Source organism: Talpa occidentalis, unplaced genomic scaffold (genome assembly GCF_014898055.3).
Source record: "Talpa occidentalis isolate TD23 unplaced genomic scaffold, MPIMG_talOcc4v2.1 talOcc4.7, whole genome shotgun sequence".
In the NCBI taxonomy this organism is placed as follows: Eukaryota; Metazoa; Chordata; class Mammalia; order Eulipotyphla; family Talpidae; genus Talpa; species Talpa occidentalis.
Genome location: NW_023605083.1, coordinates 9,204,942 through 9,230,584, shown reverse-complemented (window position 1 = coordinate 9,230,584; position 25,643 = coordinate 9,204,942). Strand labels below are relative to the sequence as shown.

Below are 25,643 nucleotides of genomic sequence, written 5' to 3'. Positions count from 1 at the left end.
GCAGAACACAGGCAAAACCTCAAACCCGAATTCCAACCTCATCCAATAGCCTACACTGACTTCTGTGGTCAAACTGATGTCTCTCCTCAGACCCCATGATAGTGTGAGACACATTTGTATTTGAATGGGTATTAGCTTGATTGTCTCTAAATGCCCCATCGGTGTTTTCATGTATTCCCAAGACATCCTCATTGGCAGATCCATTTATTCTCCTTCCCCACTCCCACCTGACATTTCTAGATACACAGACACAGATTTGTAAATTGACTTAATAATTAAATACTAGCACATGGAAGAATTTTATCCACACAGGTAACAAGAACTACCAGTGATGGGAAAACCAAGCAGAGTGAACCAAACTGCTATTTCAGCCTTCCTCCTCCTAGGACTCTGAGCAGCTGGAGGAGCAGCCTCTCTTACTTGGCATCTTCCTGGGAATGTACCTGGTCACCTTGACGGGGAGCCTACTCATCAACCTGGCCATCAGTTCTGACCCACACCTTCACACTCCCATGTACATTTTTCTGGCCGATTATCACTAGTGTATTCTTGTTTTTCTTCTGCCTCAAACCCCAAGATGTCAGCCTACATTTATACCCACAGTCAGATTATCTCCTATCCTGGAAGCCTCACACAGTTCTATTTCCTCCTTCTGTTTGGTGGCCTTGACAATTGTCTGCTGTCTGTCATGGCCTATGACTGCTATGTGGCCATCTGCCAGCCCCTCCATTACACTACACCTGCAAGTCTGTGCACTTGTGCTGGCTGCTGACCAGCTGCCCTGCCCTGGAGCACACACTGTTGCTGACCTGCATGGCCTTCTGTGCCCATAAGGCCAGCCCCCACTTCTACTGTGGCCCTAGTGTGCTCCTGAAGCTCTCCTGCTCAGAAACCAGTGTGAACGAGCTGGTGATCATCATCCTGGGCCTGGTGTTCCTCACCACCCGCCTCACCCTGCTGACCTCTCCCATGCCCGCATAGCCTGGGTTATGTTGGTATCTCATCACCTAAGGGCAGTGGAGGATCTTTTCTATCTATGGCTCTTATCTCATGGCAGTTCTGCTCTCTGTGGGATGTGTATTTTCTAGTATCACATTGTGGAGATCATAAACAATGCTGAATGATTATGATACGACAATAAGACTAAAGTAACAGTTTGTAGTATTAACATTTTATTTCTGTGACTTGAAAGCACTCCTTTCTGTTATTGTAAAGGGAGTCAATATTTCTTGTTATATTGTGTGCCTATTCTGTGCCAATATTGCATTAAACACATGATTCATTTTCTGGGTTCCTTCATAAAATATTCCCTAAAGCACAAAACAATAAATCAAGCATGTTGAGAATTTTAGAGTAATAATCTGATAAAAAGTGGTTCAGTAGAAATTGATGTCCTCAGGAGTCACAATGCTTAACTGGGGCGTCTTTCTGAAGTGGAATTACAAGTGATTTTTTTTTTATCTACATATTTAAAACATGTTTTTAGAACCAAGAATTAATTAAATTTGGACATTGGCATAAAACCCATTCAATGACTAGCAAGACACCCCAGATTGGGGGACATGGGATGCAGCGCAGGGATGAAAATACAAACGTTTGTTGATGTGTTTATACACAACAGAGTTCTCTCAAGTCTAAGATCAGTTTCATCCAAGACCAAGTTTGTTTTTTTTTTTAAAAAAGGAGGAGGTGTTGGCGTCCTGTACCGAAGATCTTGTTTTTGAATGCAGAAGACGGCACCAGCATGCGTTTTCTTGGGCCACCCCCCCCGACCCCCTTTTCCCCTTTTCCTTGAGTGGAAGGAGTAGGGATCACAAGCCTAGGAAAACCAGACCAGACCACCCTGGCCTTGAATCTGGCTTTTTGGTCCTGACCACAGGAATTCACTATTGCATTGCTAGTCCTAAAGCAAAGGACTAGAAATAAGCAAGTGCTGTGTTTGTCTTTAATATTCCTCTTTTTCTGAACCAATTTCCCACTCTCTGACCCAACCCCCAGCCACCAGCCACACCACGCTAGTTACTGTCTGTTCAGCCTGCCCTCTGGCCCGTGTCAACAGACCATCCTAGTAGTCCCAATAAAAACACCATTCCTGGGGCTCAGCTAATAGTAATGGGTGTTTACTAGACCTATTACAGGGATCATGACAGGTAGGAGTAACAGCCCGTGTGAGTGAAGCAGACATAGGCAATCTTAGGCAAAATGAAGTATTTCAAAAGTAAAAGCAGTTCTTCATTAGAAATGGATTGTGATGTCCTCATTTGGGACTAAAGAAGTTTTCTGCCTATCCACATGAACATAAGGGCCCTCAGGTCATAATTACTCAAGTATTAAGTTTCCAGTCTTTTATCTTATTGTATTATTCAAGGTCCTAGGTAGGGGGAAAAGAAACCACCATTGGTATTTTAAGCTGGAATGAAGTTAATGCAGAGAATTCGGTGTTTACAAAGTCATTGAAAGTGTTACACAAGCTCAGGTTCTAACATGAGTCTCCAAGGATAATCTTAAGAGCAATAATAATCCGACCCATGTGGAGAAATTCTATGTCTTATGCAATTACAGAAAGAGGGGAATCAGAAGGTTGCCATTGGAACTATTGGATTCAAGAGCAAATCAGTGCAGCTGCCACCCAAGTATCAGCATCAAAACTACTTCTTGGTTCCCACAAACCCAATGTCTGGACATACAGAGTGAACACCAGATCTCAGTGCAAGCCTCTCAGCATCTCTGTATGTAATGACTGGACCCAGAATTCTGCTGCAGAAAAGTGCCCCATGATTATGTCTGACAGTACAAAGGAAAAAAAAGAACTCAGAGTTCCTGCTACCTCATTTTAATATTCCAAATGTCACATAAGTGCATCTATTCAATAAAACCTAATTTATATCCAGAACCAAATCTGCAAAGAAGTCTGGAAAAGTGTTCTTTTCTTCTTTCCAGACTTTGAAGTGCAAAGAATGCACACTAGAATGTCTTCAGAACAGAAGCAGTGTGCCAATGGATCATTCTTCAAGCATTTTTTTTTTATTTTATTGACTTACCATTGGTTTACCATTCTACATCAGTTTCAAGAATATAGCTTCACACCTCGATATGTAACTCGGAGTAACTCACTACACCCACTACAAAGTTCTACTGCCATCCCCACTATCAAATTAATCCCCTCTTCCTTTTTCCTTCCGGTAACCAACATTTGTTTTAAGTTCTTTTATTTTGGGATTTGACAGCTTATTTGTTTTTGGTTATCCATAGTACACATATGAGAGAAATCACCCAGTAATTTTGTTTCATTTTCTCACTTATTTTTGCTTAGTGTAGAGGCTGGACTGGACCACAGTGCTGGTTTTCTGATCCCATGCAGACCGGGTAAAGGAGGAATCAGAGTCCTTAGTGGTTTTGCAGGTTTTTTATTGGGGTTCACCAGGCATATGGCAGGCAGGGGTGCTGGCTGGGGGGCTGGGAGGCCTGCCAGCAAGTCTTCACTCTATCTGGGCTCTCTAGCGTTCGTTCTGCTGCTTCTCGGCTTCTCTTTCGGCTTCTGCTGCGGCTTCTACTGCTGCTGCCGGCGTCCCCGTGACGCCGCCCTTAAAAGCACAGTTTTAGCTCAGCTGAATAGAGCTCCCCTCTACCTATGCCCACACCCTATTCCAGGTGCCCGCCATCAGGCATGCATTCAGGACAAGGATCCATCATCTATCCTGATGGCGGAAGGGCAGAAAAGCCTGACATTTTCTTTACCCTACACTTAGCATAAGCAAAATAAGGTCCATCCATGTTGTCTCAAGAGGGAAGACTTCACCTTTTTTAATAGCTGAGTAGTATTCCATTGAGTATACAGATCACAACTTCTCTTTCCATTCATAAATTGATGGACATTTAGGTTGTTTCCAAATCTTGGCATTTAAAGCACTCAAACATTTATTTATAAAATGTTTATTTAATAAAATTATTATTTAAATCATAATTTTTCTTTCCCTAAATTGGTATTTCTAATCCTTAATAATTTAAGTTTTCATATGGCCTACATAGAGGAACACTTAGTACAGTCCAGATCATCCAGAACATACAGATTGATGCTAAATAAAATGTTAAAAGCACCCAAAGAAAATATGGAACAGGAATTCCCAAGGAAAAAAAAGTGGAAAGGTTTCAATAAGTTAATTAAGGCTGCTGTTATATGTGCCCTACCCCAGGCTCCATTAATAAGAAAGACTAATACCAGCTGATTCTGTTGGAGCAGCTACTACAGATGAGGGCTTCTAACTCCACCCTCTAATACCCGGACACCACCTAAGCCAGAGAGGATGAGCCCTGCATCAGGCCTTGGTCTGAACTCATCCCTGCTGCTGTGAGTGAGAAGGCTGCAGGGAAGCCAGCTTAACTCAAAAATTTTTAAATGATACTTTCCTTAAATCATGATCCCTCCCCCAGCTTTAAGACTTGAGCCAGGGCTGCGGGGATAGTAGCGCCATACAAAGGCTGTGCTCTCTTTGTGATCAGGCGGGTGGGAAGAGCAAAGCAACAGCTGTGTCAGTCCAGATGCCACATCCTCTACCTTCATTTCAGGCTCTTTTCTCTCAATTCACTCTGCTCGGCTGTTGGGGTGGCAGTCACCTGAACCTAGGTCCTGGATAAAATCATAGTATGTTGTGATAAACTGAAAATGAATGGATGCAGGCTGCCATGGATGCAGCTGCTTTAGTCACCCACCCCAGTCAACTCTAAAGAATAGTGGGGAGGGAAGAATCCAACCAGTTGCTTGAGCACTGAGAAACCCAGTAAAATAATGCATGAAAGTAAACTAAGCATTATGCAGAGAGAGCGCCACAGATAGTGTGCAATAGGCCAGGAAACTGAAGGAGCAGTGGAGAATTACCGCAGACCTAGAATAAGAAATTGAACTAGGTATGAAAGAATTAAACCAGGATTAAATATTCAGGGACTTCTTATATGAGCTACATCCCCCATTGATTTTTACCCTAATCAGGTGAAAAAAAATGAACTCTTTTCATACATCATTTCATCTGTCCTTTTGCTGCCAGGAATGAAATCCCACAACACTGTCCCAAACCTAATTGCACTGGAATTACCTGTTTTGTTCTGTTTTTAATGACAGAGAAGAGGGTCTCATCTCTGGAGACTTTTGGAACACTAGAATCAAAAGCACTACAGCAAAATATAGGGAAAACTAGTCACAAAGAATGGAACTTACAAAGAGATTTTATGGAACTGACTGGGAAACAAGAACTATATTCAGAAAGATAACATTTTCAAATTGAGATGGAAGGCGCTAAAAATTACCCTGACTTGTATTTTAAAAAATTCTGTCCCTGTGAAATCTTCACTTCTTTTTTCTTTTTCAGTTCAAATGAGCTTATGCTTTCAGGCTCAATAAAATGTCACCTTTTGGGTAAGCGGTACCTGACCAGTTTCAGATAATTATTTTTCTTCTTTTGTACTGTAACACTAGTACAACTCTCACCATCTGACTTGGTCAACGCTAAGTTGAACGTGTGCCTGTCTGTTCCATGACCAAACACGGACGATCTCTCTCTTTTTCACATTTGGCCAACAGTGCCTAGCACACTTCCCGGCACATGGTGGGCATCAATATGCACATTTTATCTCAATATGAATCTGTCTCTTGGTACAAACATTAGCACTAAGTAGAATAGTAAAGCATGCAAGAGTTTGGACTCTGGAGTTAGAAAAAAAATAAATTTTAATCTCTCTTCCCCATTTAATAGCTATAATTTCCCCATCTAAAAAGTGTACTAATCATAGTACTTAACTCAAAATAAGTGTAAGTGGGAAACTAAATGGCATAATACATTTAGAGAGTTAAGAACATGGAATAAACTAGAGATTATGCTTTATGGAGAAATCATCATCATTGGATCTGAGTTACAGCACACTGCATATCTATACAACCATACGGGACTCTATGAAGATATGGTATCAACTCTTCTCTGCCTGGCACAGTATCTGATAAATGGGAAAGATTAATAAAATCTGGTTGAATTGAATGTTTAAAAAAATGTGTTCTGTCTTCCATTAAAATAACATCAAATATTTTAATTGACCTTGCCCCTGTCTCCTTAGATGACTCTATACAACACTAGGGAAGTATTTGTGAGATCGTAGAAGTCCTTTAGAAAATATATTGACCACATACACTGTCAGATTTGGGGGTTGAAAAGAATGATTTATAACTCACTTTTCTCTAAAACCTAAGCAAATGTGGTGGTGGGGGAAGTGCTTATAAGCACAAAGGTTCTTGTAGGATAACTTCAAATATATCAATAGACGTAGGATTAAAGTCCCTGAGAAGACACTGTGTGAATTTCAAAAGCCCTTCTCAGGGCAGTCTTCATATCATTGTTCCTGAGGCTATAAATGAAGGGGTTCAGCATGGGGGTCACCACTGTATAAAATACTGCTGCAACTCTGTCCTTACCCCCAGAGTCTGATGAAGGAGGGCACAGGTAGACCCCGATTGCTGCTCCATAAAACAGGAAGACAACAGTGAGGTGGGACCCACAGGTGGAGAAGGCCTTCTACCGGCCAGAGGCAGATGGCACTTTGAGGATGGTGGAGAGGATGCGGGCATAGGACAAGATGACCAGTGACAGTGGACCAGTGAGTATTGTGGAGACCACAAGGAACAGGGCTAGCTGGTTGGTGCTGGTGTCCGAGCAGGAGAGCTGCAGCAGAGGGACCACATCACAGAAGAAGTGATGGATGACATTGCCTGCACAGAAAGAAAGCCTAGCCATGAGCAGAGTGTGTAAGATGGCAGCAAAGCTGGTGAGAACCCAGCATGCAGCAAGAAGGAGCACACACGCCAGTGGACTCATGAGTGTGGAGTAGTGCAGAGGCCGGCAGATAGCCACATAGCGGTCATAGGCCATCACCCCCAAGAGGAAGTCATCCAGGGCCCCAAATGTCATGAAAAAGTACATCTGGGCCAAACACCCCCCATAAGATATGGCCTGACTATGTGTCTGGATATTCACCAGCATCTTGGGGAGTGTAGTGGAAGAAAAGCATGCATCAGCAAAAGAGAGATTGGCCAGAAAGAAGTACATGGGAGTGTGGAGGTGGGGATCAAAGTTAATGGCCACGATGATGAGCAGGTTTCCCATGACAGTGACCAGGTACATGCCTAGGAAGATGCCAAACAGGAGAGGCTGCTGCTCTGGCCTTTCAGAGAGACCCAAGAGGAGGAATTCAGTGACACTGGACTGGTTGCTTCCATCCATCCCCCCACTCTTTCTGGAAGAAGAAAAGAAAAACATGGCAAAAATGTAGTGAGGCAGTACTGTTAGCTCTCTCTACAATAGATCCCCCCATACAGAATTCACATGGCTATAGCCCAAATCACCACACATTCCCTCCAAGGCTGCCCACTGATCCCTCCTTGATCTTCCTGTGGAAGGAAAGCAAGCAGGCACAGAGGCTAAAATACAAAAGCAAAGTCAGAAGTACTGATTGGGAAAAGTGAATTCCAAGTTACTTCATCCTTGTTATATGTCCACTAAGGCCACATTCCCTGGTGTCAGTGCACCTAAATGCATGAGCAGTAAGAGTTGCTACTTTGAACCTTAAGCACCATACAATGCCACATCTAACTGAATACTCATGAGTATCATGACATACATTTCACAAATGAGTTTTCAAAATTCAGTGAAACTGTCACTGGTACGGTATCACAAAGAAGATAGTAAATACAAACTGGGACTCTGCAACTATTTCCTATGTCCTTAAAGACCAGGCATCACTGACATCTCTGAGTATAGCCTCTTCCTCTGAAGCAGGCAGACAGGGGTGGCTCACTCTGTAAGGGAGTAGTTACCACTGGTCAGAAGGATGGTCTGAGGATGGGCAGGGGGACTGACCAGGACTTTGTGGGTATCAGAGGGAAATCATAACCCTGCCCCTTTCTCACAGCACTCACCATATGTATCTGTCCCAGCAGCATTCACCACCACAGGAACCCACCCTGTTCCTGCAGTTCCCCCTATTGCTCTCAGAGAACCATGCTCCAAATGTGGCCAACTCTTGTGAGCCTACAGCAAACGGGGAGTCTGAGAGGACCTGTGGGTGCTGGTTGCATTTGTCCAGCCAGAGAGCAAGCCACCCAGATTGCAGTGATGGGTGATAGATGCTCTTTGTGCACATTGTCACAGAAGTATTTCTAGGTTCTGAGTCCCTAGGGTATAATTCTACTGACTGATCCTCAGAGACAAACATGAAATAATTAACTTAGTTTCACACTTTGAGTCCTCAAGCTATCCCTCACTAAGGAGCATGGAAGGAAGAAGAGTGGTGTTTTGGTGGTTTTGCATTTCATATGTGGTATTCCCAGGGATGTCTCTACTCTTAGAATGGTGGTTGCCCTGGGACAGCTCCTTGGGAAAAGATGAAAACTGGCAGAAAGGAGAAAGAACAGGAGGGAAAGTGGAGTGAGCAAACTTTGACTTCAAATAAGGGTTGGGTTGTTTAACTTCTATGAAACTCTGGCTTTTGCGTTCTTGTGAAGAGGATGACTAGCTTTAGTAGCTGGTCCCCAACACAGTTAGTTCTTGGGAAATAGTCCTTGAGAAACTGTGATAGTCCTTGAGAAATTGTGATAAACAAAAGAAAAAAATCTAAGAAATCACAAGGGATCCTTAATAAAACTAATAGCTGATTTCTCATCCATGGAGGCCAGAAGCTAAGGGAAATATGAAGTTCTGAAGTTCTGAGATGAGAACATTGTTTACCAAGGATTCTATATTTGCTAATATTTTTTTTCCAAAACTGAAGGAGATAATAAATTTTCAAATTAAAAAAGTTTAGGAAGTTCGCTGACAGTAGACATGTTCTATAAGAAATGCTGAAGGGCCTTATGTTCAATTCTTTCATCCATTTTGAGTTGATTTTTGTGCATGGTGTGAGGTAGTGGTCTAGTTTCATTCTTTTGCATGTGGTGGTCCAGTTTTCCCAATTTCATTTACTTTATTTTTTTTAAATAAATTTTATTTTTATATTCCCCATACAATTGCAACCCCCTTATTTTGAACCCAATCTGTCCCCTCCCTGCCCCCCACCACCCATGGAGTGTCTCTGGCTCATAGTTGTTTGTTGATTTTGATTTTCACTTTCTTATATTTATTCATTTTCCTGGTCCCTTATTTAAGTTTTCTAGATTCCTGCTATGAGTGAGACCATCCGGTATTTTTCTTTTTCTTTCCGGCTTATTTCACTGAGCATGATCCCTTCCAGCACCATCCATGTTGCTGCAAATTGCATGTGTTTATGTTTTTGGAATGCTGAGTAATATTCCATGGTATATATGTACCACATCTTCTTGATCCAGTCATCTATTTTTGGGCATTTGGGCTGTTTCCAAAGCTTAGCTATTGTAAATAGTGCTGCTATAAACATAGGGGTGCAGGTGTTCTTTGGAGTTGATGTTTCTGTGTCCTTTGGGTAAATACCTAGGAGTGGAATTGCTGGATCATATGGAAGCTCTATGTTTAGTAGGTCCAGAAATCTCCACACAGCCCTCCATAGTGGTTGGACCAGTTTGCACTCCCACCAACAGTGCAGGAGAGCTCCTTTTTCTCCACAACCTCGCCAACATTTGTTGTTGCTAGTTTTTTTAATATGTGCCATTCTCACTGGTGTAAGATGGTATCTCATGGTAGTTTTGATTTGCATTTCTCTGATTACAAGTGATGTTGAACATTTTTTCATATGCCTGTTGGCCATTTGCATTTCCTCTTCAGAGAAGTTTCTTTTTAGCTCTTCTGCCCATTTTTTGACTGGATTATTTTCTTTGTTGTTGTTGAGTCTCATCAGCTCTTTGCAGATTTTTGTGATCAGTCCTTTATCATTAGTGTTGGGTGTAAAAATGTTCTCCCAGTTGGTGGGGTTTCTCTTTGTTTTTGTTATTGTCTCTTTTGCTGTGCAGAAGCTCTTTAATTTGATGTAGTCCCAGCTGTTTATCTTTGCCTTCACTATCACTGCTTTGGGTGATGTGTCTGTAAAGATGTCTTTGATGTGAATATCACATAGTGTTTCACCTATATTTCCTTCTATGTATTTTATGGTTTCAGGTCTTATGTCTAGTTCTTTAATCCATTTTGAGTTGATTTTTGTGTATGGTGTGAGGTAGTGGTCAAGCTTCATTCTTTTGCATGTAGCGACCCAGTTTTCCCAGCACCATTTACTGAACAAACTTTCTTTGCTCCAATGCACAGTCTTTGCTCCTTTGTCAAAGATTAGTTGATCATAAATCTGGGGGTTTATTTCTGGATTTTCTATTTGATTCCATTGGTCTGTATGTCTGTTCTTGTTCCAATACCATGCAGTTTTGATGATTACGGCTTTGTAGTATAGTTTGAAGTCTGGGAGTGTGATGCCTCCATTCCCTTCTTTTTTTTTCAGGAGAGCTTTGGCTATTCGGGTTTTTTTGTGATTCCATATGAATTTCATCAATAATTGTTCTATTTCTTTGAAGAATGACATTGAAATTTTGATTGGAATAGCATTGAATCTGTATATTGCTTTTGGTAGGATGGCCATTTTAATAATGTTTATTCTTCCAATCCATGAGCAGGGGATGTCTTTCCATTTCTTTGTGTCTTCTTCAATTTCTTTTAACAGTGTTTTATAGTTTTCTTTGTATAGGTCCTTTACCTCTTTTGTTAGATTTATTCCCAAATATTTGATTTTTTTTGTTTCAATAATAAAAGGGATGGTTTTTTTTATTTCTTCTTCTTCAGATTTATTGTTTGTGTATAGGAAGGCTACTGACTTTTGCATGTTGATTTTGTATCCTGCCACTTTACTGAACTGATTGATGAGTTGAATTAGTTTTTCTGTGGAGTTTTTGGGGTTCTCTATGTATATTATCATATCATCTGCAAATAGTGATAGTTTGACTTCTTCTTTTCCTATTTGGATTCCTTGGATGTCTTTCTCTTTTCTTATTGCTCTGGCTAGGACTTCCAGTATTATATTGAAAAGCAGTGGTGAGAGTGGACATCCTTGTCTTGTTCCAGATCTTAATGGAATTGCTTTCAGCTTTTCACCATTGAGAATGATACTGGCTGTTGGCTTGTCATAGATGGCCTTTATGATGTTGAGGTATGTTCCTTGTATCCCAAGAATTTCAAGGGCTTTTATCATGAATGGGTGTTGCACTTTGTCGAAAGCTTTCTCAGCATCTATTGATATTATCATATGGTTTTTATATTTCTTTTTGTTGATGTGTTGGATGACGCTGATTGATTTTCGGATGTTAAACCATCCTTGTGTCCCTGGAATGAATCCTACCTGGTCGCGGTGAATTATCTTATGGATACATTGTTGGATTCTGATAGCTAAAATTTTATTGAGGATTTTTGCATCAGTGTTCATTAGGGAGATTGGCCTGTAGTTTTCCTTTTTTGTGTTGTCCTTGTTCGGTTTTGGTATTAGTGTAATGTTGGCTTCATAGAACGTGTTTGGTATTGCCCCTTCCTTCTCAATTTTTTGGAAGAGTTTGTGAAGGATAGGCACTAATTCGTCTCTGAATGTTTGGTAGAATTCATTTGTAAATCCATCAGGTCCTGGGCTTTTGTTTTTGGGGAGGTTTTTGATTACCATTTCAATTTCGCTAATTGTAATTGGTCTGTTTAGGTGTTCTATTTCTTCTTTATCTAGCTTTGGGTGATTGTAGAGTTGTAGGAATTTGTCCATCTCCTCTAGATTGTTGAACTTGTTTCCATATAACTGTTCATAGTAGTTACTGATTATTCTTTTGATTTCTGCTGTGTCCGTTGTGATTTCTCCTCTTTCATTTGTGATCCTGTTGATTTGTGCTTTCTCCCTTTGTGAGCCTGGCTAGGGGTTTGTCTATTTTGTTGATTTTTTCGAAGAACCAGCTCTTGGTTTCATTAATCTTTTGGACTGTTTTTCAGTTTCAATTTCATTTATGTCTGCTTTGGTTTTTATTATTTCTTTTCTTCTACTGGTTTTGGGGTTTTTTTTGTTGTTCTTTTTCTAGATCTTTGAGCTTCGAGATTAGGTTGTTTCGTTGAGTTCTTTCTTGTTTCTTGATGTGAGCTTCTATTGCTATATATTTTCCTCTTATTACTGCTTTTGCTGCATCCCATACATTTAGGATATTGGTGTCCTCCTTGTCATTCAATTCAAAGAATTTTTTAATTTCTTCTTTGATCTCCTCATTAGTCCAGTGGTCTTCCAGTAGTGTGGTTTTTAATCTCCATGAGGTAGGAAGGTTCCTTGCCTTCTTTTTATGGTTTATTTCTAGTTTGATGCCTTCATGGTCAGAAAAGATGGTTGGTATGATTTCCGTCTTTGTGTATCTGTTGATGTTTGTCTTGTGCCCCAGTATGTGATCGATCCTGGAGAATGATCCGTGTGCGCTTGAGAAAAATGTGTACTCTGTTTTTTTGGGGTTTAGTGTTCTATAGATGTATGTTAAGCCCAAATGCTCTAGGTCCTTATTTAGAGCTTTAGTTTCTTTACTTATTTTTTGTCCTGTTGATCTATCCATTGATGATAGTGGTGTGTTGAAGTCTCCCACTACGTATGTGTTTTCTCTGATGTCTGTTTTCAGAGATGACAACAGTTGTCTGATATATTTTGGTGCTCCTTCGTTTGGTGAGTATATGTTAATGAGTGTTATTTCTTCTTGAAGTATTGTCCCCTTGATTATAATGTAGTGACCATTGTGTTCTCTTTTTATTTTTTTGAGTTTGAAATCTGTTTTATCTGATATAAGTACAGCTGTTCCTGTTTTCTTTTTTGGTCCATTTGCTTGTAGGATTGTTTTCCATCCTTTAACTTTGAGTCTATTTTTATCTTTTGTAGCTAAATGTGTTTCCTGGAGACAGCAAAAGGTTGGGTTTTGTTTCTTAATTCAGGCTGCAACTCTGTGTCTTTTTATTGAAGAGTTTAGTCCATTTACATTTAGAGTTAATATTGATATGTTAGCATCTATATTTGCCATTGTGTTTGTCTTTCCTTTGATTTTATTTATTTATTCTTTTAATAACTTTTTTTTTGGCCTTCTTTTGTTGTTATTCACCCCTCTGAGGTTCTGGCTTTAGGAGTCCTTGTAGTATTTTTTGGAGTGGGGGTTTAGTCGTAATGAAATTCCAGAGTTTCTGTTTGTCTGGGAAGGTCCTTATTCTTTCTTCATAGAGGAAGGAGAGCTTTGCGGGATAGAGTATTCTTGGTTGGCATCTGTTTTCTTGGAGTCTGTTGACTATGTCCCTCCACTCTCCCCTTGCCCGTAGTGTTTCTTCAGAGAAGTCTGATGTCAGCCTGATTGATTTTCCTTTGAATGTTATCTGTTTCTTCCCTCTTGTCAGCTTCATTATTTTTTCCTTGTCTTGGATTCTTGGGAGCTTTACTATTATGTGTCTTGCTGTATTTTGCCTTTCGTCATGGAAGTTTGGTGTTCTTCTTGCTTCTTGTATATCAATTTTCAGTTCCTTCTTCACATTTGGGAAGTTCTCTTCAATTATCTCTTTGAATATTTTCTCTGTTCCTACATCTCTCTCCTCTCCTTCTGGTATTCCTATAACTCTTATATTTCCTTTCCTCGTGGAGTCAGATAGTTCCCGAAGTCTTTCTTCGTTCTTTTTCCTTCGTGCTTCTCTTTCCTTTTCTGTTTTGGTTCTTTTTATTTCTGTGTCTTCAAGAGTACTTATTCGTTCTTCCATTTCATCTATTCTGCTTTCATTGCTTTTCCCAGAGTTCTTTAGTTCCTCCATTAATTCTTTGATCTCCTGTGTTTCTTTTGCTTCCCTCTTTAGGGACTCAACTTCATTCTTCTGACCATTGGTTTCCTTCTTTAGGGACTCAATTTCCTTCTTCTGATCATTGTTTCCCTTTATGAGTTCTGTCATTTTTTTAATCACGGCAATTTTAAATTCTCTTTCTGGAAGGCTCAGAAGTTCTTCCAAGTTACTGTCATTGCAATCTGGGGGGTGGTTTTCTTTTCGTGGTGTGCTTTTTTCCTGAGGAGTTGTTAGGTTGTGTGTGGTTCTTCTACTCCCTACTGTCTGTTTTCTAATTTGTCATATGCATTGGGACACTGTGTTACTGGGACTGGCCGGCATCTTGGGTGAGCTTCTCTGCTCCCCTCTGGCTCCTCCAGGAGTCATCTGCCAGCCCGGGGCTGTGTGCAGGTCTCCAGAGTCTCTTTTGTTCTCTAATGGCGCCCGGAGCCGTTCGCTCACCTCCACGGTGAATCCTGCAGGGTTCTCCACAGCTCCAGTTCACGGGGTGTGGTGGCTGAAATAGTTCCTTTCCACTCACAGTCCTGCTTGATGCGTAGTTTGTTCTTGTTGGTCATTTTAGTTTGTTTTTTTCCTCCTTTCTGTTGGTCGGAGGGTGCCGACTTTGTGTGGGGGGGAGGGTAGCAGGGTTCTGCGCTTTCCTCCCTTCTAGTCCTCTTTTATGGCAACTTTCTTCTTCGGGTAGTTTGCGGGAGTCGTCTGTTTATCTTCCGTGTCCCAGTTCTCGCTGGGACCTGCCGCTTTTCCTCCCTATTAACTTTTTTTTAATGGGAGATCTTACTCGCAGCGTCTCCTCGCCGCCATGTTGCTCTGCCCCCTCCAGAGGATTGTTTTTAAAGTACAAAATTGAATATACATTAGGGTGATTGGCTTAATACTCTTGGCTGAAACAACGTGAAGCTTTCTTTTTGCTGACTGGACAAAGATGTCATCTGAGCCTATTTCTTTTTTACATCAAGCTCTTCTCTGTTGGCAAATTCTCTCATTTTAAATGATAATACCATCCACTTTAGATGTTTGTGGGAACAGTGCAGTGCAGGCAGACATGGTCTATGCCACAGTGGAAAAACTCCCATGTTTACCTGCAGGCTGTGGCTCAACAACAGTTTCTACCTTCCTGCTTTTCTTTCATCCCCAGCAGACAAGAGTAGCGGCCGATGAAGAACCAGAGCAGCGTGTCCGAGTTCCTCCTCCTGGGGCTCCCCATCCATCCTGAGCAGCGGGGTCTATTCTTCGCCCTGTTCCTGGGCATGTACCTGACCACGGTGCTGGGGAACCTGCTCATCATCCTGCTCATCAGGCTGGACTCGCGCCTCCACACCCCCATGTACTTCTTCCTCAGCCACTTGGCCTTCACTGACGTCTCCTTTTCACCTGTCACTGTCCCTAAGATGCTGATGAGCATGAACACTCAGGATCAATCCATCCCCTATGCAGGGAGTGTATCCCAGATGTACTTTTTCATATTTTTTACTGATTTGGACAGCTTCCACCTCACCTCAATGGCATACGACCACTACGTGGCCATCTGTCACCCCCTGCACTACACAACCATCATGAGCGAGGGGCTGTGTGCCTCACTGGTAGCTGCATCCTGGGTCCTGTCCTGTGCCAGTGCCCTTTCCCACACCCTCCTCCTGGCCCAGCTGACCTTCTGTGATGACAACACCATCCCCCATCTCTTCTGTGACCTTGGTGCCCTGCTCAAGCTCTCCTGCTCAGACATATCCCTCAATGAGCTGGTCATCTTCACAGTGGGCGTGGCAGTCATCACCCTCCCGCTAATGTGCATCTTGGTGTCTTACGGCCACATCGGGCCCACCATCCTGAAGGTTCCATCTACCAAGGGGATCTGCAAAGCCTTGTCCATCTGTGGCTCCCACCTGGCTGTGGTGTCTCTGTACTATGGAGCAATTATGGGGCTGTATTTCTTTCCCTCATCCAACACCTCCAGTGACAAGGATGTCATTGTCTCTGTGATGTACACTGTGGTCACCCCATTGCTGAACCCCTTCATTTACAGCCTCAGGAACAGAGACATGAAGGGGGCCCTGGAGAAACTTTTCAACAAGGCAATAGTCTCCTCTCAATGATATGTGCTCTTCTTTAGAACAGACAGATGTAGTCACTTCTCCCCCAATGCTACACCCCTAATCTTGAACTCAGCATGGAATAAATGCTCAGTAAATGTTTGATAACCTGAATTCAATCCTGTTATGTTCTATTTACATTGCAGTTCTTTGATATAAATTTTGAATTATGAATTGATAATATTGATTATTGCTCACCTTTTGATTGGAAAATTATATAGCTAGTACAATTATGCCTCTCCTCTTATATCCTGGGAAATAATTAGTTCTACAGCTTTAAGTGTGATAGAACTGAAAAATACTAAACTTTTTATATACTTAAAGTATACAGCTTGATGTTTTAATACATTGTGAAATGATCACCACAACTGAGCTAATTAATATATCTAATCCTTTCACATAGATGCTATTTCATTGTGTGTGTGTGTGTGTGTGTGTGTGTGTGTGTGTGTTTGGTGTTGAGAAGATAATTTAAGATCCACCCTCTCGGTGAGGGAAGTTTGTGCACATGTTAAGGTGTGAAGTTGTACCCCCCAAACTACATTGTTATGTAAAAGAATGACAAATTAATAAAAAATTGCTTTAAAAAAGGTATCCTCTTAGCAAATATTGAGTATACAATACAGTAAACTATAGTCATCACACCCTGCATTAGACCTCAAGGACTTATTCATCTTGCATAATCAAAACCTTGCACGGTATGCAGAGTGAAACAGGTCGAATTCAGAAAAAAATGAAAGCAGAACACGGGCAAAACCTCAAACCCGAATTCCAACCTCATCCAATAGCCTACACTGACTTCTGTGGTCAAACTGATGTCTCTCCTCAGACCCCATGATAGTGTGAGACACATTTGTATTTGAATGGGTATTAGCTTGATTGTCTCTAAATGCCCCATCGGTGTTTTCATGTATTCCCAAGACATCCTCATTGGCAGATCCATTTATTCTCCTTCCCCACTCCCACCTGACATTTCTAGATACACAGACACAGATTTGTAAATTGACTTAATAATTAAATACTAGCACATGGAAGAATTTTATCCACACAGGTAACAAGAACTACCAGTGATGGGAAAACCAAGCAGAGTGAACCAAACTGCTATTTCAGCCTTCCTCCTCCTAGGACTCTGAGCAGCTGGAGGAGCAGCCTCTCTTACTTGGCATCTTCCTGGGAATGTACCTGGTCACCTTGACGGGGAACCTACTCATCAACCTGGCCATCAGTTCTGACCCACACCTTCACACTCCCATGAACTTTTTTCTGGCCGATTATCACTAGTGTATTCTTGTTTTTCTTCTGCCTCAAACCCCAAGATGTCAGCCTACATTTATACCCAGAGTCAGACTATCTCCTATCCTGGATGCCTCGCACAGTTCTATTTCCTGCTTCTGTTTGGTGGCCTTGACAACTGCCTGCTGGTTGTGATGGTCTATGACTGCTACGTGGCCATCTGCCAGCCCCTCCATTACACTACACCTGCAAGTCTGTGCACTTGTGCTGGCTGCTGACCAGCTGTCCTGCCCTGGAGCACACACTGTTGCTGACCTGAATGGCCTTCTGTGCCCACAAGGTCAGCCCCCATTTCCACTGTGGCCCTAGTGTGCTCCTGAAGCTCTCCTGCTCAGAAACCAGTGTGAACGAGCTGGTGATCATCGTCCTGGGCCTGGTGTTCCTCACCACCCGCCTCACCCTGCTGACCTCTCCCATGCCCGCATAGCCTGGGTTATGTTGGTATCTCATCACCTAAGGGCAGTGGAGGGTCTTTTCTATCTATGGCTCTTATCTCATGGCAGTCCTGCTCTCTGTGGGTCTGGGATGGGATGTGTATTTTCTAGTATCACATTGTGGAGATCATAAACAATGCTGAATGATTATGATACGACAATAAGACTAAAGTAACATAGATTGTAGTATTATCTTAACATTTTATTTCTGTGACTTGAAAGCACTCCTTTCTGTTATTGTAAAGGGAGTCAATATTTCTTGTTATATTGTGTGCCTATTCTGTGCCAATATTGCATTAAGCACATGATTCATTTTCTGGGTTCCTTCATAAAATATTCCCTAAAGCACAAAACAATAAATCAAGCATGCTGAGAATTTTAGAGTAATAATTTGATAAAAAGTGGTTCAGTAAAAATTGGTGTTCTCAGCAGTTACAATGCTTAACTGGGGCTGTCTTTCTGAAGTAGAATTACAAGTGATTTTTTTTAATCTACATATTTAAAATATGATTTTAGAACCAAGAATTAATTAAATTTGGACATTGGCATAAAACCTATTCAATGACTAGCAAGACACCCCAGATAGCGGGACATGGGATGGAGTGAAGGGATGAAAATACAAACATTTGTCGATTTGTTTATACACAACAGAGCTCTCTCAAGTCTCAAGATCAGTTTCATCCAAGACCAAGTCTGTTTGTTTTTAAAAAGGAGGACGTGTTGGCGTCCTGTACCGAAGATCTTGTTTTTGAACGCAGAAGACGGCACCAGCATGCGTTTTCTTGGGCCACCCCCCGACCCCCTTTTCCCCTTTTCCTTGTGTGGAAGGAGTGGGGATCACAAGCCTAGGAAAACCAGACCAGACCACCCTGGCCTTGAATCTGGCTTTTTGGTCCTGACCACAGGAATTCACTATTGCATTGCTAGTCCTAAAGCAAAGGACTAGAAATAAGCAAGTGCTGTGTTTGTCTTTAATATTCCTCTTTTTCTGAACCAATTTCCCACTCTCTGACCCAACCCCCAGCCACCAGCCACACCACGCTAGTTACTGTCTAGACGTTCAGCCTGCCCTCTGGCCCGTGTCAATAGACCATCCTAGTAGTCCCAATAAAAACACCCTTCCTGGGGCTCAGCTAATAGTAATGGGTGTTTACTAGACCTATTACAGGGATCATGACAGGTAGGAGTGACAGCCGGTGTGACTGAAGCAGACATAGGCATTCTTAGGCAAAATTAAGTATTTCAAAAGTAGAAAAAGTAGAAATGGGTTGTGATGTCCTCATTTGGGACTAAAGAAGTTTTCTGCCTATCCACATGAACATAAGGGCCCTCAGGTCATAATTACTCAAGTATTAAGTTTCCAGTCTTTTATCTTATTGTATTATTCAAGGTCCTAGGTAGGGGGAAAAGAAACCACCATTGGCATTTTAAGCTGGAATGAAGTTAATGCAGGAAATTTGGTGTTCACAAAGTCACTGAAAGTATTACACAAGCTCTGGTTCTAACATGAGTCTCCAGGGATAATCTTAAGAGCAATAATAGTCCGACCCATGTGGAGAAATTCTATGTCTTATGCAATTAAGGAAAGAGGGGAATCAGAAGGTTGCCATTGGAACTATTGGATTCAAGAGCAAATCAGCGCAGCTGCCACCCAAGTATCAGCATCAAAACTACTTCTTGGTTCCCATGAACCCAATGTCTGGACACACAGAGTGACCACCAGATCTCAGTGCAATCCTCTCAACATCTCTGTACGTAATGACTGGACCCAGAATTCTGCTGCAGAAAAGTGCCCCATGAATATGTCTGACAGTAAAAAGGAAAAAAAAAGAACTCAGAGTTCCTGCTACCTCATTTTAATATTCCAAACGTCACATAAGTGCATCTTTTCAATAAAACCTAATTTATATCCAGAATCCAATCTGCAAAGGAGTCTGGAAAAGTGTTCTTTTCTTCTTTCCAGACTTTGAAGTGCAAAGAATGCACACTAGAATGTCTTCAGAACAGAAGCAGTGTGCCAATGGATCATTCTTCAAGCATTTTTTCTTATTTTATCGACTTGCCATTGGTTTACCATTCTCTATCAGTTTCAAGAATATAGCTTCACACCTCGATATGTAACTCAGAGTAACTCACCACACCCACCACAAAGTTCTACTGCCATCCCCACTATCAAATTAATCCCCTCTGCTTTCCTTCCCACCCTCTTCCTTTTTCCTACCTGTAACCAACATTTGTTTTAAGTTCTTTTATTTTGGCAATTTGACAGCTTATTTGTTTTTGGTTATCTATAGTACACATATGAGAGAAACCACCCAGTAATTTTGTTTCATTTTCTCACTGATTTTTGCTTAGCATAAGCAAAATAAGGTCCATCCATGTTGTCTCAAGAGGAAAGACTTCACCTTTTTTAATAGCTGAGTAGTATTCCATTGAGTATACAGATCACAACTTCTCTTTCCATTCATAAATTGATGGACATTTAGGTTGTTTCCATATCTTGGCATTTAAAGCCCTCAAACATTTATTTACAAAATGTTTATTTAATAAAATTATTGTTTAAATCAATTTTTCTTTCCCTAAATTGGTATTTCTAATCCTTAATAATTTAAGTTTTCATATGGTCTACGTAGAGGAACACTTAGTACAGTCCAGATCATCTAGAACATACAGATTGATGCTAAATAAAATGTTAAAAGCACCCAAAGAAAATATGGAACAGGAATTCCCAGGGGGAAAAAGTGGAAAGGTTTCATTAAGTTAATTAAGGCTGCTGTTATATGTGCCCTACCCCAGGCTCCATTAATAAGAAAAACTAATACCAGCTGATTCTGTTGGAGCAGCTGGTGCAGATGAGGGCTTCTAACTCCACCTCTAATACCCGGACACCACCCAAGCCAAAGAGGATGAGCCCTGCATCAGGCCTTGGTCTGAACTCATCCCTGCTGCTGTGAGTGAGAAGGTTGCAGGGAAGCCAGCTTAACTCAAAATTTTTTAAATGATACTTTCCTTAAATCATGATCCCTCCCCCATCTTTAAGACTTGAGCCAGGGCTGTGGGTACAGCAGCGCCATACAAAGGCTGTGCTCTCTTTGTGATCAGGCGGGTGGGAAGAGCAAAGCAACAGCTGTGTCAGTCCAGATGCCACATCCTCTACCTTCATTTCAGGCTCTTTTCTCTCAATTCACTATGCTCGGCTGTTGGGGTGGCAGTCACCTGAACCTAGGTCCTGGATAAAATCATAGTATGTTGTGATAAACTGAAAATGAATGGATGCAGGCTGCCATGATGTAGCTGCTTTAGTCACCCACCCCAGTCAACTCTAAAGAACAGTGGGGAGGGAAGAATCCAACCAGTTGCCTGAGCACTGAGAAACCCAGTAAAATAATGCATGAAAGTAAACTAAGCATTATGCAGAGAGAGAGCCACAGATAGTGTGCAATAGGCCAGGAAACTGAAGGAGCAGTGGAGAATTACCGCAGACCTAGAATAAGAAATTGAAGTAGGTATGAAAGAATTAAACCAGGATTAAATATTCAGGGATTTCTTATATCCCCCTTTGATACATCCCCCACTGATTTTTACCCTAATCAGGTGAAAAAAATGAACTCTTTTCATACTTCATTTCATCTGTCCTTTTGCTGCCAGGAATGAAATCCCACAACACTGTCCCAAACCTAATTGCACTGGAATTACCTGTTTTGTTCTGTTTTTAATGACAGAGAAGAGGGTCTCATCTCTGGAGACTTTTGGAACACTAGAATCAAAAGCACTACAGCAAAATATAGGGAAAACTAGTCACAAAGAATGGAACTTACAAAGAGATTTTATGGAACTGACTGGGAAACAAGAACTATATTCAGAAAGATAACATTTTCAAATTGAGATGGAAGGCGCTAAAAATTACCCTGACTTGTATTTTAAAAAATTCTGTCCCTGTGAAATCTTCACTTCTTTTTTCTTTTTCAGTTCAAATGAGCTTATGCTTTCAGGCTCAATAAAATGTCACCTTTTGGGTAAGCGGTACCTGACCAGTTTCAGATAATTATTTTTCTTCTTTTGTACTGTAACACTAGTACAACTCTCACCATCTGACTTGGTCAACGCTAAGTTGAACGTGTGCCTGTCTGTTCCATGACCAAACATGGACAATCTCTCTCTTTTTCACATTTGGCCAACAGTGCCTAGCATACTTCCCGGCACATGGTGGGCATCAATATGCACATTTTATCTCAATATGAATCTGTCTCTTGGTACAAACATTAGCACTACGTAGAATAGTAAAGCATGCAAGAGTTTGGACTCTGGAGTTAGAAAAAAAAATAAATTTTAATCTTCTCTTCCTCATTTAATAGCTATAATTTCCCCATCTAAAAAGTGTACTAATCATAGTACTTAACTCAAAATAAGTGTAAGTGGGAAACTAAATGGCATAATACATTTAGAGAGTTAAGAACATGGAATAAACTAGAGATTATGCTTTATGGAGAAATCATCATCATTGGATCTGAGTTACAGCACACTGCATATCTATGTAACCATACGGGACTCTATGAAGATATGGTATCAACTCTTCTCTGCCTGGCACAGTATCTGATAAATGGGAAAGATTAATAAAATCTGGTTGAATTGAATGTTTAAAAAAATGTGTTCTGTCTTCCATTAAAATAACATCAAATATTTTAATTGACCTTGCCCCTGTCTCCTTAGATGACTCTATACAACACTAGGGAAGTATTTGTGAGATCGTAGAAGTCCTTTAGAAAATATATTGACCACATACACTGTCAGATTTGGGGGTTGAAAAGAATGATTTATAACTCACTTTTCTCTAAAACCTAAGCAAATGTGGTGGTGGGGGAAGTGCTTATAAGCACAAAGGTTCTTGTAGGATAACTTCAAATATATCAATAGACGTAGGATTAAAGTCCCTGAGAAGACACTGTGTGAATTTCAAAAACCCTTCTCAGGGCAGTCTTCATATCATTGTTCCTGAGGCTATAAATGAAGGGGTTCAGCATGGGGGTCACCACTGTATAAAATACTGCTGCAACTCTGTCCTTACCCCCAGAGTCTGATGAAGGAGGGCACAGGTAGACCCCGATTGCTGCTCCATAAAACAGGAAGACAACAGTGAGGTGGGACCCACAGGTGGAGAAGGCCTTCCATCGGCCAGAGGCAGATGGCACCTTGAGGATGGTGGAGAGGATGCGGGCATAGGACAAGATGACCAGTGACAGTGGACCAGTGAGTATTGTGGAGCCCACAAGGAACAGGGCTAGCTGGTTGGTGCTGGTGTCCGAGCAGGAGAGCTGCAGCAGAGGGACCACATCACAGAAGAAGTGATGGATGACATTGCCTGCACAGAAAGAAAGCCTAGCCATGAGCAGAGTGTGTAAGATGGCAGCAAAGCTGGTGAGAACCCAGCATGCAGCAAGAAGAAGCACGCACATCAGTGGACTCATGAGTGTGGAGTAGTGCAGAGGCCGGCAGATAGCCACATAGCGGTCATAGGCCATCACCCCCAAGAGGAAGTCATCCAGGGCCCCAAATGTCATGAAAAAGTACATCTGGGCCAAACACCCCCTATAAGATATGGCCTGACTATGTGCCTGGATATTCACCAGCATCTTGGGGAGTGTAGTGGAAGAAAAGGACGCATCAGCAAAAGAGAGACTGGCCAGAAAGAAGTACATGGGAGTGTGGAGGTGGGGATCAAAGTTAATGGCCACGATGATGAGCAGGTTTCCCATGACAGTGACCAGGTACATGCCTAGGAAGATGCCAAACAGGAGAGGCTGCTGCTCTGGCCTTTCAGAGAGACCCAAGAGGAGGAATTCAGTGACACTGGACTGGTTGCTTCCATCCATCCCCCCACTCTTTCTGGAAGAAGAAGAGAAAAACATGGCAAAAATGTAGTGAGGCAGTACTGTTAGCTCTCTCTACAATAGATCCCCCCATACAGAATTCACATGGCTATAGCCCAAATCACCACACATTCCCTCCAAGGCTGCCCACTGATCCCTCCTTGATCTTCCTGTGGAAGGAAAGCAAGCAGGCACAGAGGCTAAAATACAAAAGCAAAGTCAGAAGTACTGATTGGGAAAAGTGAATTCCAAGTTACTTCATCCTTGTTATATGTCCACTAAGGCCACATTCCCTGGTGTCAGTGCACCTAAATGCATGAGCAGTAAGAGTTGCTACTTTGAACCTTAAGCACCATACAATGCCACATCTAACTGAATACTCATGAGTATCATGACATACATTTCACAAATGAGTTTTCAAAATTCAGTGAAACTGTCACTGGTATGGTATCACAAAGAAGATAGTAAATACAAACTGGGACTCTGCAACTATTTCCCATGTCCCTAAAGACCAGGCATCACTGACACCTCTGAGTATAGCCTCTTCCTCTGAAGCAGGCAGACAGGGGTGGCTCACTCTGTAAGGGAGTAGTTACCACTGGTCAGAAGGATGGTCTGAGGATGGGCAGGGGGACTGACCAGGACTTTGTGGGTATCAGAGGGAAATCATAACCCTGCCCCTTTCTCACAGCACTCACCATATGTATCTGTCCCAGCAGCATTCACCACCACAGGAACCCACCCTGTTCCTGCAGTTCCCCCTGTTGCTCTCAGAGAACCATGCTCCAAATGTGGCCAACTCTTGTGAGCCTACAGCAAACGGGGAGTCTGAGAGGACCTGTGGCTGCTGGTTGCATTTGTCCAGCCAGAGAGCAAGCCACCCAGATTGCAGTGATGGGTGATAGATGCTCTTTGTGCACATTGTCACAGAAGTATTTCTAGGTTCTGAGTCCCTAGGGTATAATTCTACTGACTGATCCTCAGAGACAAACATGAAATAATTAACTTAGTTTTACACTTTGAGTCCTCAAGCTATCCCTCACTAAGGAGCATGGAAGGAAGAAGAGTGGTGTTTTGGTGGTTTTGCATTTCATATGTGGTATTCCCAGGGATGTCTCTACTCTTAGAATGGTGGTTGCCCTGGGACAGCTCCTTGGGAAAAGATGGAAACTGGCAGAAAGGAGTAAGAACAGGAGGGAAAGTGGAGTGAGCAAACTTTGACTTCAAATAAGGGTTGGGTTGTTTAACTTCTATGAAACTCTGGCTTTTGCGTTCTTGTGAAGAGGATGACTAGCTTTAGTAGCTGGTCCCCAACACAGTTAGTTCTTGGGAAATAGTCCTTGAGAAACTGTGATAGTCCTTGAGAAATTGTGATAAACAAAAGAAAAAAATCTAAGAAATCACAAGGGATCCTTAATAAAACTAATAGCTGATTTCTCATCCATGGAGGCCAGAAGCTAAGGGAAATACGAAGTCCTGAAGTTCTGAAATGAGAACATTGTTTACCAAGGATTCTATATTTGCTAATATTTTTTTTTCCAAAACTGAAGGAGATAATAAATTTTCAAATTAAAAAAGTTTAGGAAGTTCGCTGACAGTAGACATGTTCTATAAGAAATGCTGAAGGGCCTTATGTTCAATTCTTTCATCCATTTTGAGTTGATTTTTGTGCATGGTGTGAGGTAGTGGTCTAGTATCATTCTTTTGCATGTGGTGGTCCAGTTTTCCCAGTTTCATTTACTTTAAATTGATTATATTGATTAAAATGTCAATCCATCAAGAGGATATAAAAATAAAAAACATATGCCTCTAATAACAGATCTCCAAGCTATATGAAGCGAACTTGACAGAATGACAAGACAAACCACCCTAACAAAAAGTGGACAAAAGACTTAAATCGGCATTTCCTAAGGAAGATATTCAAGTGGCCAACCAACACATGAAAGTTGTTCATTGGGAAAATGCAAATCAGAAACCACAACAAAATGCAACTCAAAATTACCATTCCACACCCACCAGAAAAGCCATAATGTTTTTGCAGATGATTTGATCTTTCAAAAAGTATTAATCATTCTATTGTGATAACCGTCGTTTACAACACCGTGTGTGTTTTAGGGGTATAGGTTCAGACCTCTTTCTGTATGTCACTGCACCACA

At 41.6% G+C, this 25,643-nt stretch overlaps 3 protein-coding genes and 2 pseudogenes across 3 annotated transcripts; 3 read left to right on the top strand and 2 right to left on the bottom strand.

Annotated features, from left to right (window-relative positions):
* Positions 1-331: 331 nt before the first annotated feature.
* Positions 332-981, top strand: LOC119230474 (olfactory receptor 1N2-like; annotated as a pseudogene).
* A 5,333-nt stretch (positions 982-6,314) lies between these two features.
* LOC119230471 (olfactory receptor 1N2-like) lies at positions 6,315-7,270 on the bottom strand. The gene is given in 1 exon segment (XM_037491636.2): positions 6,315-7,270. A coding segment is annotated over 1 exon segment (948 nt). The 5' UTR covers positions 7,263-7,270.
* A 7,689-nt stretch (positions 7,271-14,959) lies between these two features.
* LOC119231960 (olfactory receptor 1J4-like) lies at positions 14,960-16,000 on the top strand. Its single transcript, XM_037493803.1, has one exon. The coding sequence runs from the start codon at positions 14,960-14,962 to the stop codon at positions 15,893-15,895; it is 936 nt and encodes a 311-aa protein (XP_037349700.1). The 3' UTR covers positions 15,896-16,000.
* Positions 16,001-16,962: 962 nt separating this feature from the next.
* Positions 16,963-17,612, top strand: LOC119230465 (olfactory receptor 1N2-like; annotated as a pseudogene).
* Positions 17,613-22,541: 4,929 nt separating this feature from the next.
* Positions 22,542-23,823, bottom strand: LOC119231958 (olfactory receptor 1E5-like). The gene has a single exon (XM_037493801.2). The coding sequence runs from the start codon at positions 23,523-23,525 to the stop codon at positions 22,542-22,544; it is 984 nt and encodes a 327-aa protein (XP_037349698.2). The 5' UTR covers positions 23,526-23,823.
* Between the last annotated feature and the right edge of the window lie 1,820 nt (positions 23,824-25,643).